The sequence below is a fragment of the Salvelinus namaycush genome, chromosome 31, assembly GCF_016432855.1.
Source record: "Salvelinus namaycush isolate Seneca chromosome 31, SaNama_1.0, whole genome shotgun sequence".
NCBI classification, from domain to species: domain Eukaryota; kingdom Metazoa; phylum Chordata; class Actinopteri; order Salmoniformes; family Salmonidae; genus Salvelinus; species Salvelinus namaycush.
In genome coordinates, this window is record NC_052337.1 from 44,139,602 (window position 1) to 44,158,337 (window position 18,736).

Below are 18,736 nucleotides of genomic sequence, written 5' to 3' on the forward strand. Positions count from 1 at the left end.
TGAAGAAAATGTGTGTTTCAAGTGGTACTACCAGAACATGGATCGTCCCATCAGTGACACCACAAAGGCTATAAAGACCACGGTCAGCAGAGTGACCAACCAGCTGAGGATGACCGCCACCGTGGCACATGCCAACTCCTTCACGTAACGACCTCCTGGCAGAGAGACCGGGACATACAGACGTCATCAGCTTTAACCTACTTCAGAAGAAAAGATCTAGACTGTAAATGGAACGACCATAGGAGTTGGCTATTCCGCACTAGAAAAGACCCTGTGCCCAGGTTACATAACCAGACCAACCTGCTCTGCACTGACACTTAGACCACATTAACATCCTTCACAAACATACAACACCCATTCGAGGGCAGAGTGTCATGTGCTTAGTGCCGCTGAACCTGGAACACGTCGAATCAGAACCACTGCCCTTCTGACTCGCACTCCTCCAACCTTTCCTTTCCACGGGTCCCTATCCGTTTAATACAAACGCAAACAAAGGAATGAATAAATGTCAAAATATGCTCATGATACCACTTACCCACGTTGCTGGGATGGAGGCACTTCTTCAACAGGTAGAGGAAGGTTGCTATGGCAGTCGTGTAGTTGATGATGGTGCCAACATGTTCCGGGTACGCCACCACCACCATGCCAAGCAGGTCAAAGAACACCATGTTGCCATGGGCATACTCGGACGGGTCCGCCAGCTCCTTAGACATGACCAGGTGCTTCAGTACTGCCAGGATGTTGTCACCTAGGGATACGATGAGGTAATGTATCTAATACATTTGATTTATTTGTGTGAGGGCAATTTGGATAAGCAGTTTAATAAATGAACAATGGTTCAGAGGGTTTCGTCTGTTCAAATCCCATCTGGATTATACTGCCCATGTGCCCTTTAGAAGGCAACAGCCTGAATGGCTGTAGGGATTCACTGGTATAATTAGTCGAGCAATTGCTTTCAATAAAAGCATTTGCTAAGCAAACACAATGCAATATATCAATCATTAAACAAACAGCAAAGCAACGCAATATATCAATCATTAAATAGACAGAGGGATCAGTGGGAGGATGAGATACATGAATGTGTTGCATTCTATGCAAAGACAACAACACCCCTAAACAAATAGGCCAACAATACAAAGGCAGAGATACACTATATATACAAAAGTATGTGGACACCCCTTCAAATTAGTAGATTTGTCTATTTCAGCCATACCCGTTGCTGACAGGTGTATAAAATCAAGCACACAGCTATGCAATGTCCATAGACAAACATTGGCAGTAGAATGGCCTTACTGAAGAGCTCAGTGACTTTCGATGTAGCACCGTCATTGGATGCTACCTTTCCAACAAGTCAGTTCGTCAAATTGCTTTCCTGCTAGAGCTGCCCAAGTCAACTGTAAGTGCTGTTATTGTGAAGTGGAAACATCTAGGAGCAACAATGAACCAGCCGTGAAGTGGTAGGCCACACAAGCTCACAGAACGGGCCCACTGAGTGCTGAAGTGCGTAAAAATCGTCTGTCCTTGGTTGCAACACTCACTACCGAGTTCCAAACTGCCTCGGGAAGCAATGTCAGCACAAGAATTGTTCGTCGGGAGCTTCATGAATTGGGTTTCCATGGCTGAGAAGCCGCACACAAGCCTAAGATCACCAAGCGCAATGCAAAACTTCAGCTGGAGTGGTGTAAAGCTTGCCGCCATTGGACTCTGGAGCAGTGGAAACACATTCTCTGGAGTGATGAATCACGCTTCACCATCTGGCAGTCCGACGGACGAATCTGGGTTTGGCGGATGCCAGGAGAACGCTACTTGCCCGAATGCATAGTGTCAAGACTGTCCTGTGAGGACAATAATTCTAACATAAAAATGTGGGGAACGGTCAGTGAGGAGCTATTGAAAACTAATGTAATATTGCTTTTCATTTTGTGATGACATTAAAAACTCTATGGACGAAATACTGTAAGTTGGAAAGTATATCCCCTTTGTCAAGTTTCCATCCAATACGTTGCGCATATAATATGAAAAATGAAAGTATTTTTGTTAAGATATGCATGTGATTTTAGGAGGTATAAGAGTATCTATCTCCTTTAAACTGTTCATAAGTAAGTAGCCACGCCCCGAGTATGGTTGGAGAGCGTGTCAGACTGATGGAACCGTCCTTTTCTGAGGAGAACGCTACCGAAGTTCTACCAACACATTGACTGTAGCACTCGCTCTGACAAAACATTGGACCACTGCTACTCAACTTTTTGAAAAGCCTACAAGGCCCTCCCCCGCCCTCCCTTCGGCAAATCTGATCACGACTCCATTTTGCTCCTCCCTTCCTATAGGCAGAAACTCAAACAGGAAGTACCCGTGCTACAGACTATTCAATGTGGATCTGACCAATCGAAATCCATGCTTCAACATTATTTTGATCACGCGGACTGAGATACAAAACCTATTTCCCCTCAGGACACTGAGAAGAGTTGGCATGCGTCCTCAGATCCTCAAAAGGTTCTACAGCTGCACCATCAAGAGCATCCTGACTGGTTGCATCACTGCCTGGTATGGCAACTGCTCGGCCTCCGACCGCAAAGCACTATAGAGGGTAGTGCGAACGGCCCAGTACATCACTGGGGACAAGTTTCCTGCCATCCAGGACATCCATACCAGGCGGTGTCAGAGGAAGGCCCTGAAAATTGTCGAACACTCCAGCCACCCTAGTCATGGACTGTTCTCTCTGCTACCACATGTCAAGCGGTACCAGAGAGCCAAGTCTAGGTCCAAGAGGCTTCTAAACAGCTTCTAGCCCCAAGCCAAAAGACTCCTGAACATCTAGCCAAAGGCTACCCAGACTATTCACATTGCCCCCCCCCACACACCCCTGCCACTCTCTGCTGTCATCTATGCATTGCCACTTTAATTAACTCTACCTACTACCTCAAATAACCGGTGCCCCCACACCCGCACATTGACTCTGTACTGGCACGCCCCTGTATATATTGTTATTTTTTACTGCTCCTCTTTAAATTACTTGTTACTTTTATCTCTTATTCATATTTTTTGAAACGGCACTGTCGGTTAGGGGCTCGTAAGTAAGCATTTCACTGTAAGGTTGTATTCGGCGCATGTGACTAATAAAATTTGATATGTTCCGGGTAGCCTCTTAGAATAACATTGATACGGTGACTGAGTTTATCTGGTAATGCATAGGAGATGTTGTACCCACTGTGACTATTAAAACCTAGATTGCATCATTCGTGCAAAACTGAAAGCACAAACCACCGCATTTAAAAATTGCAAGGTGACTGGGAATATGGCCGAATACAAACAGTGTAGTTATTTCCAACGTATGACAATCAAACAGGCAAAAAAAATCAGTACAGAGACACAGTGGAGTCGCAATTCAACAGCTCAGACACGAGACGTATGTGGCAGGGTCTACAGACAATCACAAACAACAAAAGGAAACCGAGCCACGTCGCGGACACCGACGTCTTTCTTTCGGATAAGCTAAACACCTTTTTCGCCCGCTTTGAGGATAACACAGTGCCACCGATGCGGCCAGCTACCAAGGACTGTGGCCTCTCCTTCTCCGTAGCCGATGTGAGTAAGACATTTAAGCGTGTTAACCCTGGCAAAAACAAAGGAGCTGATCGTGGATATCAGGAAACAGCAGAGGTTAGCACCCCCCAATCCACATCGCCGGAACCGCAGTGGAGAAGGTGGAAAGCTTCAAGTTCCTTGGCGTACACGTCACTGGCAAACTGAAATGGTACACCCACGCAGACAGTGTGGTGAAGAAGGCGCAAAGAAGGCGCAACAGAGCCTCTTCAACTTCAGGAGGCTGAAGATATTTGGCTTGGCACCTAAAACTTTTACATAGGCCCAATTGAGAGCATCCTGTACGGCTGTATCACCGCCTGGTACGGTAACTGCCCCGCCCGCAACCACAGGACTCTCCAAAGGGTGGTGTGGTCTGCCCAACGCATCACTGGGGGCAAACTACCCAGTCACCTAAAGCACCCGATGTCACAGGAAGGCCAAAAAGTTCATCAAGGACAACAACCACCCAAGCCACTGCCTGTTCACCCCGCTATCATCCAGAAGGTGAGGTCAGTACAGGTGCATCAAAGCTGGGACAGAGTGACTGAAAAACAGCTTCTATCTCAAGGCCATCAGACTGTTAAATAGCCATCACTAGCACGTTAGAGGCTGCTGCCTATATACATAGACTTGAAATCACTGGCCACTTTAATAATGGAACACTAGTCACTTTAATAATATTTACATATTTTGCATTACTCATCTCATATGTATATACTGTGTTCTATTATACTGTATTTTAGTCTATGCCACTCCGACATTGCTCGACCAAATATTGATATATTCTTAATTCCATTCCTTTACTTTAGATTGTGTGTATTGTTGTGAAATTGTTAGATATTACTTGTTAGATATTAGTGCACTGTTGGGGCTAGAAACACAAGCATTTCGCTACACCCGCAATAACATCTGCCAAACGTGTATGTAACCAATGAAATTTGATTTGAGTTGTGCCATATGGAAGAATATTTTTGTTTCTACTGGGAAATTCCAAGCATCTTACGAATCTTAACCCATACCTCTTGGGAATGTCGTAGGATTGGGCTAGCCTCTTCAGTTTTGCGGCCTCTGAATATTTTTTCCGTGATAAGGTCTCAATAGGTCTAAACGTGGCCGTGATAGACCTCTCAATCTGAGTCCATCCCAAATGGAAATCACAATTGCCCCAGTGTCTGGCCAATTTGGCTACGTCATATGATATGTTATATAGTTCTACATTGGATAATGCTAGTCCTCCTCTATCCCTTGGAGCATATAACTTGTTCACATTTATTCTGGGGGTTTTCCCTTCCCAAAGGTAATCCTTAATCATTTGATTGTATTGCTTAAATAGTAAGGAAGAAATGGTCACAGGCAGCATCATAGACACATCATTGAACTGTGGTGCCACACCTATTTTAACAGTATTTATTTTGCCCTATAAAGTAAGATTAAGCAACCTCCATTTATCAAGATTATTATTTATTTTTTGTAGTAGTGGCATCATTAATTTGCATGATATTCTGTAGTTCGTTGCTCAGTCTTATACCTAGGTATTTCATCCCTGATGGCATCCATTTGAATGGAAATTAAGCAATTGCAACAGGAGGATAACATTTGGATACAGGCATAGCCTCTGACTTCTGCCAATTAATGTTATAACCAGATATCTGTGAGAATGTGTCAATTGTGTTAAAAACCTGAGGGATCGATGTGGCCAGTTCCCTTATAAGTAACAATATGTTGTCAGCATATAAAACAGCTTGTGCTCTCTGGCACCTCCCATCACTCCTTTGATTCCTGAAGCAGTTCTGTTTGCTGCTGCCAAGTGCTCCAAAAAGAGTAAAAAGGAGAGGCGAGAGAGGACTACCCTGCTGGGTTCCCCTTGACAAATTAAAAAAGGAAGAGACCATACCATTTGTAAGGACTGCTGCTCTGGATTGGAGTATAATACCTTAACCCACTTGACAAATCCAGGGCCAAAGCCAAACTTGAACGGTATATGTCAAAAAGCCTCACTCCACCCTATCGAATGCCTTCTGCCTTCTCCGCAAGAGCTGCCAGCTGAGTATCCTCTTTTTGACTCAGCCACGAGGTGAAGCAAACGTCTAAGATTGTCTGTGGAAGTTCTACTTTTTACAAATCCCACCTGATATGTGTGAATCATATGAGGTAGAACCTTCTCCAGCCTCATGGCTAGTACTTTGGAGAGCCCCTTACAAATTAACTCTGATTAAACTGATAGGGCGAAAACTCCCTGGGTCAGTGGGGTCTCTATCCTTCTTGAGAATGAATGAAATGAGTGCCTTAGTAAAAGTGTCAGGTAGCTGCTCAAGTCCCAGAGCTGCTGCGCACACCCGTGTTAATATATGGGCTAATACGTCAATAATATTCCCCTTATAATACTTAACCGGGAAGCCGTCTAATCCTGGTGACTTTCCAGACTTCGTTGAGATGATGGCTGTTATCTCAGATTCTAATATAGGAGCATCCAAATCTTCTATTTGATTTGGGGACACCCCCAGAAGCTATTTTTTTTAATTTTTTTTAAAAGGCATTCAAATTAACTGCATCTAAGTTACATTCAGACTTATAAAGCATTGAATAACACATTGTCAATATATTTTGTACCAGTCAGTACCTCCCCACTTTCATTTTTGATAGCTGGTATTACAAAACTGGAATCTTTTTGTTTACATTTTCTAGCCAAAATGTAACCTGCTTTTTCATAAAAGTTGGTCCTCTGCCGAAACATTGCATACTCAGCCTTTTTTGTTAAAGATCTCATGTAATTGAAACTTCAGATCACAGACTTTTCTTGGATAACTCTTTTTCCAACTCTTTAATTTGTCCCTTTCTTTCTACTGGTGTGTGCTATTATTTTGCCCCTAACAAACTTTAGAGGCCTCCCACACTGTACTCATTTATCAGTGGAACCAATGTTTGTCTGAAAAAACCCCACTTAAGATTAAATGTTTAGTTTTAGAATAAGGATGAATTCATCCTCGATCTAATGCTTTTCTTAGACATATCAGCACTGCTATACATAATTCCACTATTGCGTGGTCAGTCAAAGTAATAACCCCTATTTTACAATCTATCACCTCTTTAGTCATACTCTTGGAAATTGGGAAGTAATCTATCCTGGAATGATATTTATGGTTATGTGAATAAAATTAATATTCCTTCTCTCTAGGATTGAGAGAAGGAAGTCTCCATACGTCTACCAGATCCCTCATTAAGGTTATGAGAGAAATCATTGTTGGAAATACAGTGGTGGCGGGAGACTTTAACCAGGTTCAAGATGGTATCTTTGATAAAGCTACTTATTCTAAAGCTGTAACAAGGAACAGAGCAGCGATACACCAACCTCTTAAGGATCTGACCCTTTTCCCCCCCAATTTTCGCTTAAGACGACATACCCAAATCTTTTAAAAAACACAGCAGGGGTTCAAACTGTAGAACCCATTTCCTACATTTGAATATAAAAATTGATTTTACCTATGCTACATTTTATCTCTGGGACCCTCAGGATGACCAATCAGAGCAATATTACTGAATGTAAGTACATTATTTACCTTCAGAGGTGAATGTCAAACCAGTTGCCGTGATAAGTTTTTTTTTTGTGCACTCTCCTCAAACAATAGTATGGTATTTTTTCACTGTAATAGCTGGTGTAAATTGGACAGTACAGTTAGATTAACAAGAATTTAAGCTTTCTGCCCATATAAGACTTGTCTATGTCCTGGGAAATGTTCTTTTTACTTACAATGTCATGCTAATCATATTAGTGCATGTTAGCTCAACTGTCCCGCGACAGTTGAGGTTAACCTCATGGAAAAACCCAGGATCCTCCTTGTTTGGTGCTTAAATATTACACATAACCTTATTACCATTTACCAGAGCCTCAACACAAATCATTCTTTCTTCCTCATACTTATGTTGCTTTAACATGACAAAATTCAATTTATGTACCAAAATTGCAACACCATGTTTTTGCTTGAAAATAAGATATGAAATACCTGCAAAATATATTTCTCCCATGGGCAAAGAAATTCAAAAGGGGTGATGGTTTTAATTAACAATAATTTTGATCCAAATGTGCAAATTGTCCAAACAGATCCTCAAGGTAGATGGATTATTTTAAATATGATATTGGACAATAAACAGATATGGCTTATTAACCTATACGGTCCGAATAATGATGATCCAAGCTTCTTTGAAAATATATAGAAGAATTTATCAACTCTACAAGCAACAGTAGACTCTATTATTATGGAGGGAGATTTTAATACGGTCTTAAATACCTCTATGGACCGGAAAGGAAATCCCACTACAAACTATCACCCTCAGGCACTTAAGGAAATCATGAATGTCATGGATATATTGGAATTAGTGGATATATGGAGACTTAAATACCCTGACCTAGTGAAATATACATGGCGGAGGCTTAATCAAGCTAGTCGTCTTGACTACTTTCTTATGCCATTCTCTCTGGCACCAAAAGTTTAAAAAGTGTTGATAGGGGACAGAATGCGGTCGGATCATCACATAATTGGCATATACACTGCTCAAAAAAATAAAGGGAACACTTAAACAACACAATGTAACTCCAAGTCAATCACACTTCTGTGAAATCAAACTGTCCACTTAGGAAGCAACACTGATTGACAATAAATTTCACATGCTGTTGTGCAAATGGAATAGACAAAAGGTGGAAATTATAGGCAATTAGCAAGACACCCCCAAAAAAGGAGTGATTCTGCAGGTGGTGACCACAGACCACTTCTCAGTTCCTATGCTTCCTGGCTGATGTTTTGGTCACTTTTGAATGCTGGCGGTGCTCTCACTCTAGTGGTAGCATGAGACGGAGTCTACAACCCACACAAGTGGCTCAGGTAGTGCAGTTCATCCAGGATGGCACATCAATGCGAGCTGTGGCAAAAAGGTTTGCTGTGTCTGTCAGCGTAGTGTCCAGAGCATGGAGGCGCTACCAGGAGACAGGCCAGTACATCAGGAGACGTGGAGGAGGCCGTAGGAGGGCAACAACCCAGCAGCAGGACCGCTACCTCCGCCTTTGTGCAAGGAGGTGCACTGCCAGCGCCCTGCAAAATGACCTCCAGCAGGCCACAAATGTGCATGTGTCAGCATATGGTCTCACAAGGGGTCTGAGGATCTCATCTCGGTACCTAATGGCAGTCAGGCTACCTCTGGCGAGCACATGGAGGGCTGTGCGGCCCCACAATGAAATGCCAACCCACACCATGACTGACCCACCGCCAAACCGGTCATGCTGGAGGATGTTGCAGGCAGCAGAACGTTCTCCACGGCGTCTCCAGACTCTGTCACGTCTGTCACATGTGCTCATGTGCTCAGTGTGAACCTGCTTTCATCTGTGAAGGGCACAGGGCGCCAGTGGCGAATTTGCCAATCTTGGTGTTCTCTGGCAAATGCCAAACGTCCTGCACGGTGCTGGGCTGTAAGCACAACCCCCACCTGTGGACGTCGGGCCCTCATACCACCCTCATGGAGTCTGTTTCTGACCGTTTGAGCAGACACATGCACATTTGTGGCCTGCTGGAGGTCATTTTGCAGGGCTCTGGCAGTGCACCTCCTGGCACAAAGGCGGAGGTAGCGGTCCTGCTGCTGGGTTGTTGCCCTCCTACGGCCTCCTCCACATCTCCTGATGTACTAGCCTGTCTCCTGGTAGCGCCTCCATGCTCTGGACACTACGCTGACAGACACAGCAAACCTTCTTGCCACAGCTCGCATTGATGTGCCATCCTGGATGAACTGCACTACCTGAGCCACTTGTGTGGGTTGTAGACTCCGTCTCATGCTACCACTAGAGTGAGAGCACCGCCAGCATTCAAAAGTGACCAAAACATCAGCCAGGAAGCATAGGAACTGAGAAGTGGTCTGTGGTCACCACCTGCAGAATCACTCCTTTTTTGGGGGTGTCTTGCTAATTGCCTATAATTTCCACCTTTTGTCTATTCCATTTGCACAACAGCATGTGAAATTTATTGTCAATCAGTGTTGCTTCCTAATTGGACAGTTTGATTTCACAGAAGTGTGATTGACTTGGAGTTACATTGTGTTGTTTAAGTGTTCCCTTTATTTTTTTGAGCAGTGTATATTACTCTTACAGAATTTCCACGTGGGCGAGGATATTGGAAATTTAATCAAAGCCTACTAGATGATAAATTGTTTAGAACTAGGACAGAAGAATTTAGAACTGACATTTTCAGACATAACATAGGTACAGCAGATCCCCGTATTGTATGGGACACTTTTAAGTGTGTCTTTAGAGGCCATGCAATTCAGTACTCATCTATAAAACAAAAGCAATTTATATCAAAACAGTCCATATTAACAAAGGAAATTGAAGGACTAACAGTACAGTTAGATAGTAATAAAAACGGTACCATAGAGGCACAGAATAAGTTAGAGGAAAAACAAAAAGAAATGGAGGAACTTATTCAAGAAAGATCCAGTGTAATATATTATAAAAATAAAGCGAACTGGATGGATTATGGGGAAAAATGCACAAAATTCTTTTTCAATCTTCAATATAGAAATGCTACCAAAAAAATGTATTAAAACTTGTTACAAATGATGGAGTCACGCATGATTCACCAAATTATATTTTGAAAGAGGAAGTAAAGTACTTTAAGAATATGTTTTCATTTCAGGCTCCTCCATCTCCACTAACTGAAACTAGTATTTAAAAAAAAAAAAAAAAAGGATTTTTTCCCTAATAATAATGTAAAATTAACATCTGTACAGAAAGATTCATGTGAAGGCCAAATTACAGAGGAGGAACTGCTTGATGCAATTGGGGCCTTTAAGGATGGGAAAACTCCAGGGCTGGATGGCATACCAGTGGAAGTATACAAAACTTTTTTTGATATACTCAAAGGACCATTATTAGCATGTTTTAACCACTCCTATATAAATGGTAGATTATCAGACACGCAACAAGAAGGTCTGATATCATTATTACTGAAACAGGACCCAAGTGGTAAATATAAAGATCCAGTCCATTAAAAAAATTGGAGACCTCTTACACTTCAGTGTTGTGATGCAAAAATCCTAGCAAAATGCTTGGCGCATAGAATTAAAAAAGTATTGTCAGATATTATTCATCCTAATCAGACAGTTTTTTTTACATGGACGATACATTGGAGATAATATAAGACAAGTACTGGAAACAATAGAATGCTATGAAATATCGGGGACACCAGGCCTGGTTTTCATAGCTGATTTTGAAAAGGCTTTTGATAAAGTACGACTAGAGTTTATATATAAATGCCTAGAATATTTCAATTTTGGGGAATCTCTTATAAAATGGGTTAAAGTTATGTATAGTAACCATAGGTGTAAAATCTTAAATAATGGCTACATCTCAGAAAGTTTTAAACTATCTAGAGGAGTAAAACAAGGTTGTCCACTATTGGCATATCTATTTATTATTGCCATCGAAAATGTTAGCTGTTAAGATTAGATCAAACAATAATATTAAGGGATTAGAAATCCGTGGCTTAAAAACTAAGGTGTCATTGTACGCTGATGATTCATGTTTTCTTTTAAAACCACAATTAGAGTCTCTCCACGGCCTCATAGAGGATCTAGATACTTTTGCTATCCTCTCTGGATTAAAACCAAATTATGATAAGTGTACTATTTTACGTATTGGATCACTAAAAAATGCAAATTTTACATTACCATGTAGTTTACCAATTAAATGATCTGACGGAGATGTGGACATACTCGGTATACAAATCCCAAAAGAAAGAAATTATCTCACTCTTATAAATTTTTATAGAAAGTTAGCAAAAATAGATAAGATCTTGCTACCATGGAAAGGTCTTTTATACTGATAACAAGTTCAAACAGGTACTATTAATACAGGTAACGAGTGGAGGACAGAGGAGCCTCTTAAAGAAGAAGTTACAGGTCTGTGAGAGCCAGAAATCTTGCTTGTTTGTAGGTGACCAAATACTTATTTTCCACCATAATTTGCAAATAAATTCATAAAAAATCCTACAATGTGATTTTCTGGATTTTTTTCCCTCATTTTGTCTGTCATAGTTGAAGTGTACCTATGATGAAAATTACAGGCCTCTCTCATCTTTTTAAGTGGGAGAACTTGCACAATTGGTGGCTGACTAAATACTTTTATGCCCCACTGTATGTCGGCCCTGTATTAAAGAACATAAATGGTTAAAGAAAAGTGTGATAAATAAAAACATATACCAATTTCATTTTAAGGAACAAAAAACTGACAGCTGTGCCATATAAATTGCAAAATAATTTCGGAAGAGATTTTCGATGTACCCATTCCATGGCACATGGTTTATGAATTGATACGCAAAACAACGCCGGATTCAAAACTTCGAATTTTTCAATTTAAATTACTGAACAAAATTCTTGCAACTAATAGAATGTTATATATATGGGGGATACAATCTTCCCAGCTCTGCAGATTCTCTTGTGAGGAGGCAGAGTCATTAGATCATTTACTTTGGTATTGTCCATATATAGCTCATTTTTGGTCACAGGTCCAGGAATTGCTGAAGAATTGCAACATTTGCCTAGAACTAACGCTACAGATAGCAATACTGGGCGATTTGAAAAGCCATCGTCAATCAATCAATAATATAATAATTATTTTAGCAAAAATGTTTATTTTTAATTTACAATCTGTAGAAGCTATGAGAATAGAAAGTTTCAATTATTTTGTGAAGCATCACAGCACAGTTGAAAAATATATGGCAAATAGAAACCCGAAATGGATGATGTTGAGAGATAGATGGGAGGGGTTGAATGGAGCTGAAGGGTGTGACTAATAACAAGATAAACAATGTAAAACATACGGGATCTGTAAAATGTATATAGGTTCGGAACTTTTGTGAAATAGCAAAGTTACAAATAGAAATCAAACTGGATGGACATCAGAAATAGAGGAAGGACTAAGAACAAACAAGAGAGAACTATTGTAAAGTAGACTGTGTCTGTAAAATGTGTATAAGATGTATAAATTGAAGGTAAAAGCCGAAGTGTTTATTAGTTTACTCCAATTGGGGGATCGGTGGTAGGGTTTGCAGGGAATAATAATAAAGGTATATTCTTTAAAAAAGTATATATATCTATATAGGTATGTGTAACAGTTTAACTTTAGTCCGTCCCCTCGCCCCGACGTGAACCAGGGACCCTCTGCACACATCAACAACAGTCACCCACGAAGCATCGTTACCCATCGCTCCACAAAGGCCGCGGCCCTTGCAGAGCAAGGGGAACCACTACTTCAAGGTCTCAGGGCAAGTGACGTCACCGATTGAAAGGCTATTAGCGCGCACCACCGCTAACTAGCTAGCCATTTCACATCCGTTACATATGTTTATATGTGTATATGTATGCATGCGTGTACGGATATATATATATTTACAAAAAATATATGTGGGGGATTGGAAATGATGCAGACAATTACATTGATGGAAGCAACATTCTTTCCGCAATATTAAGCTGATCCACCCCTTAAAAAAAAAAAACACCACACCCTCTCCCTTTGTTTTTCTACTTGAAGAAAAAAGCCCTCCTCCACTTGGTCTGCGAGAGACCGCTTGTAACCGAGGAGAGTGTGAAATGTACTCATGCAGCCTCAATTTATCCGCCGGCTCCTTGATCATATCGGGAAAGAATGATAGCTTGCAGCCCTTCCAAGCCACCTCTCTCTTCTCCCGATACATTCCCTTCGCAGAGGCCAGCACTCTTTCTCTCCAGACCCCTGAGAAAGCGGATGATGATCAGTATGGGCGGCTGATTCTCGTGTGGTATTTGGTGCAAGGGAACCGTGGACTCGTTGAAGCTCAGGTTCTACCAAATCCACCCCCAGAGCCTTCAAGATTATTTGTCTCACGCATTCCTCAGCTTGCCATCCTCCAGACCCTACTTGACTACTAAAAGTCTTAAAATGAGGTGCCTGTCTCGGTTAGCTGCGTCCTGCATGGTTCTGTGGAGATCCTCATAAAGTTTGGCGTTCTTCTCAGCTTTCTTGATCAGCCGGTCATTATCGTCCTCCACCGTTGATATCCGACCCACTGCCTCATCGAGCCTCTGTAATATGACCGATACATCTTCTTGCATATCCATCTGAGATTGCTTTACCTGAGAGACATCCGATTCAAGAATGGTGCTGACTACAGCCATTTCTTCCATGGCCTTCTGTAGGGATAATTGCAAGGCCGACAACGAGCTGGGTTCTATGTTCTGCCCTTTCAACATCATGCTTGCTGAAGTGCTAACAGAGCTATCCCTGTTAGCCGCTGCGCTAGCGATCATGCTATGTATACGCGTTGAAGCTGATTTTTTTTAAACGCAGACGATAAAACAAATAAAAAAAGTAACTTTTCCCTCAAAAACAATTATACTAAATTAACTATTCTATCGAACTTTGAGGAAATTGGGAGGGTTTTATCAGGAGGCTCCTTTCAGACAACCACCCTGCTTCACAGCATCACAACTCCGATTCTCTCTCCTTAAATATTTGTCATCTGATGTATTCGTTTTGCTCTCTGAATTTTTTTATTCAACTGTTAGCTACCAGCTCCTGATATCAGGGCATAAAAACTACAATCTGTGTCCTGAATTAGCCTATTGCGCATGTGAGCCCAGCATGTTTTCCCGGTTTTCCCTGGCTAAATTAGCTGGCTAGTTGAACTATGCTAGCTTTCGTCCTCATTGCCAAATTTCTTAAATACTGCACCCTCAACTTTAAAACTTATTTGATAGTTATATAATCATGTAACTAAGAAATGTTTAATTTCTTGTTTTGTTGAATAGTCAAGAATGCTTCGAGGTATCTGTCGTGGTAAAACAAAGGTGGCAAAGGATATCATTGCTACTTAACGTGGATCCAAGTTCAGTTTTGAGATTCACCGGCGTCATTGGCGTAGGGTTAGCTAGATGTCTCTGACTGGTCTTGGAACTGTGACAACGGGCAGCTTATCCCTGCTTGGCTCGATGGGATATGTAGTGATTTTGCCAGCACAGCCAGGTACCCTTAACCTTTAAAAAAATCTTATTTGTTGATTAAATCTGACTTTTATTAGTACAATGAGTAATCCAGGAATGTCACGAGTTAAATTGGCACAAGAAAACGGCAACTCTACAGAGCACAATTGGCTACAATGAATGGCTAAATTACTTCTAGACACGAAGGCTCCGTGGAGCTCCTCCTCACCACCACCACCGTCGTCGTATTCCCTATATAAAGCCCTATGGGCCCTGGTCATAATTAGTGCACTATATATGGAATAGGGGGTCATTTTAAACCCATGGCTAGTGTGGGAATTCCATTGGTGATAATGAGGTAAGTGCTTTGTACTGATCTTTCTTTCTGTCTGTCTGGCCTGAGCTGTGCGTCGGAGCACAAAGAGGAGAGAAGGACGGAAGGTTATGGGAGGTGTAAAGTTGTTAAGGTGACCGTATTACTGCCACATCGGCGGCCACGAGTCATGACGGCAGTCAAATTCCACATGACGGTTTAGTCATGGTAATTGCTGATGGTCATTAGTAGTCTACCAAACTTGCTAACTGTCTGGTACTCAGCAGCGCATGTTACGCAATATTTATATAGGCTACGAAATTCAGTGAAAAAACAGAGTGATGGCCTCTTAAAAACAGTTATTAGGCTAGGCCAACTATATTTATAACTATATTTATTTATCAACTTTTCTAATATTAAAGCACATTGCTTCTCTTTACAACAGGAGTATAGCCTACCTGGCTGGCATGAAAATGGACCACGGGAAAAGCGTCCTCCATTCGCTATTTAATGCATAGATGACATGTATTTTTTCCCCCTGCTTCGAGTCAAGTGCATGATAATGGTCCATTCTAAATCAAATTTTCACACATATATTATTTAGTATATGTAAAGATAAGATCAAATCAAGAATTAGCCTATATATTATTAGCCTATCACTTGTGAATGATGCCCAGTTGGTGTTCAGTAAGAAACAGCGCATGCCTTTTTTAGTAACTTTTTCAAATCCTAGTCGCACACCTCATGTAGTCTAGCCCATAGGCCTATATGTTTTGATAAGGTTTGTATTACAACTAAAGTGGCCAAATCACTTCTTAAAATTAAGCACATTAATCCGCTTTACAACAGGTGTAGAGCCTAACTGGCATGCAGCGCGTGAGTTTCAAGTTTGGGGAAGCTAAATTGCACCTTTTATAATAAAAGCATTGCATGCATAAATCACATTTGCAGTCACTTTTGAGAATGGTGTTTTCCCGCTAATTGCTTATATTTTGGAACATTTGCTCTTATAGCCTACTGTCGTGTGCACATTGCTGCACTTATAATGTAAAGAAATAGCTTAGTAGTTTATCAACATTTTCAGGTAAACGTTCTGATCTGTTGCGTCAGCCTCATTGCCTAAAAACGTTTTTTTTTTTTTTATGCTAGTGGTTGTATTCATTTGGGATCTATCGCATCCCACAACTGTCCCAGACTATGTTTGGAATATTTATTTTTTTGCACAGAATAGGTCAATTTTTGTACTATGAGGGATGGTAGATTGACATAGCAATCTAATATCCCCCATAGTACAAAAGTTGATAGGCTAGTGCTTTTGCTGTTCATTAGGCCTACTCATCTTGTTGGCTGACGAAAAGTAAACGTGGACAGTTCTTACAATATCTTCAATATGCGCCTCCGAATTGGATAGTCGCATCATGCAGCCTTATAATTTATTAAAAATCAAAAACATATTATCCAATGTTTGTATCACAACTAAAGTTGCATAAATAACTCTAAATTAAGCATATAGGATGACCTGTTTCTTTGTTAACTGCTCAACACAGAAAAGCCGCATGTGCGCACTCCCTCAAATCGTTTGAAGAAAATATCCTTTCTAATTTATGTTCAATGGTATTCTTCATACTATAAAATAATGCCACGGAATTCTAAGCAAATCTCGTCTACTAAATGAACTAGTGTAGCCCACAGCCATATGGCATAGCCAGATCAGGACCTAACATAAGGACAACTCAGAGTATGCGATTCTGTTCTTCTGAAATAGACATTTTATTCATATCATGTCTCTTTAGAATAAAAAATAATAATTAATGGATTTATTGTGACAATGCAGGCTATATTACATGGATTTATTAGACTTTTTAAAATGTAGATGTTCCAAAGGTCTGCATCAGTGGCTAATTAATTAACGGTGAATTACCGTGAGACCGGCAGTTATTTGCTTGACAATCAACGGCTGACAAGATTTCTTGACCGCCACTGCCCTAGTGTGGCCTGAGCTGAGCTGAGCATTGGAGCAAGGAGAGAAAGATGGTGACGGAGGGAGGTGTAGGTCTAGTGTAATTTCAAACGTCACTGCAGAACACCCACCATTTGCATATGCACCAAGCTCCAAGACAGGATTGTGTTGAGGATCTGGGGAAAGGTACTAAAACATTTATGCAGCATTGAAGGTCCCAAGAACATAGTGGCCTCAATCATCTTAAATGGAAGAAGTTTGGAACCCCCAAGACTCTTCCCAGAGCTGGCCGCCCAGCCAATCTTAGCAATTGGGGGAAAAGGGCCTTGGTCAGGGAGGTGTTCAAGAACCCGATGGTCACTCTGACAGAGCTCTAGAGTTCCTCTGTGGAGATGGGAGAACCTTCCAGAAGGACAACCATCTCTGCAGCACTCCACCAATCAGGCCTTTATGGTAGAATACATGAAGGTCAGGCAATCCAGAAAGGGTGGCTACTTTGAAGAATCTCAAATATAAAAATATATTTTGATTTGTTGAACACCTCTTTGGTTACTACATGATTCCATGTGTTATTTCATTGTGTTGATGTCTTCACTATTATTCTACAATGTAGAAAATCATAAAAATATAGTAGGTGTGTTCAAACTTTTGACTGGTACTGTATGTAAATGTGTTATCAGGTTTTTTTTCTTTCTAAAAACAAGTTTTTGCTTTGTCATTATGTGGTATTGTGTGTAGATTGACGTGGGTGAAAACACGATTCAAATCAATTTTAGAATAAGGCTGTAACCTAACAAAATGTGGAAAAAGTCAAGGGGTCCGAATACATTCCGAAGGCACTGTAGGCCTCCTGCCTGTGCGATCACACGAACCAAATATTCAGAATAACTTCACAGTACAGTTTGTAAAGGAAAACACATTTTCCTACCTTAGTTTTCAAAACCTGACCACAACAACACTCCCCATGTCAAATCCATTTAACGCCAGTCAATTTCTGTCTCAAAGCCATGAACAGGCTTGTGGCAGTGACATTTAGTCTCCTTCTAAAGTTGTTCTGAAGACTGGATGTAGTGTCTATTTTTTCATTTTGAGTGTTAACTATAACCTGGGTGTCCTCTTCAGCCTTATCTACAATGGTTGCTGCCACCAAATACGCCTTGGTTCGGGCATGTTCAAAAACTTTTTTCCTGAGGGCTCTGTTTTTTTTCTGTCAGAGGCAGAGGATGTTACTGTACATTTGTCATCAAACTCAATGACCTTTTCTTATCCATTCCTTATTTGACTTTCCCACGTTTCAAATTCAGTAGGGGGACGACTAGCCTAGGCTACGTGACGTGATTTACGTCGGGACCTCTTCACTAGTTGACCACCACAACCAAGACCTGTGTTAAGATCAGTTACTTACCCAACTGGCCCTCCCCATAACCTCTATGTATAAATAAGAGAGCAGGACTGGAATCAGTGTGTTTCAGGATAGAATGATTACACAGAAGGATGATTTAAATGGTCTTTCTGGGGGGGGCGAGAGAAATAACGAGGAGGCAACTTGATTTAACACCCATCGCTTTTATTAGAATGTTTACAGTGAGAACAGTGAAACGAATAAAATCATTCGGCAAGAGGTACCGGATCCGGGTAAATAGGTGCCGAAACAGTCAAATCTGAGGTGCAGGATCCTGTTCCGTCTCAAATTAAGCACTTGTAAACAGGCGTAACCCACTATCCCTTGCCTAAACCCCACCAAAGCGGAGCTAAGCTGAGCCAGCCATGCAGCTGAGCCGTCCAAACACCCCGGTACCAGTCTTCTTCGACTCCCTGCAGCTTCAGATTGATGACGGAGAAACTGCCCTCCACACACACAATCTTTGCTCTTATCTGAGAAG

General features: G+C 41.3%; 1 protein-coding gene across 2 annotated transcripts in view; it reads right to left on the bottom strand.

The window, feature by feature from the left end:
- LOC120026443 (endoplasmic reticulum metallopeptidase 1-like) overlaps window positions 1–18,736 on the bottom strand; it is a 56,655-nt gene that overhangs the window by 11,815 nt on the left and 26,104 nt on the right. For both annotated transcript variants that reach the window (XM_038971305.1, XM_038971306.1), the window contains 2 exons: window positions 536–748; window positions 32–155 (listed from right to left, as the gene is read on the bottom strand). In XM_038971305.1, the coding sequence (XP_038827233.1) occupies window positions 32–155; window positions 536–748 (337 nt within the window). The remainder of the gene's footprint in view (window positions 1–31; window positions 156–535; window positions 749–18,736) is intronic.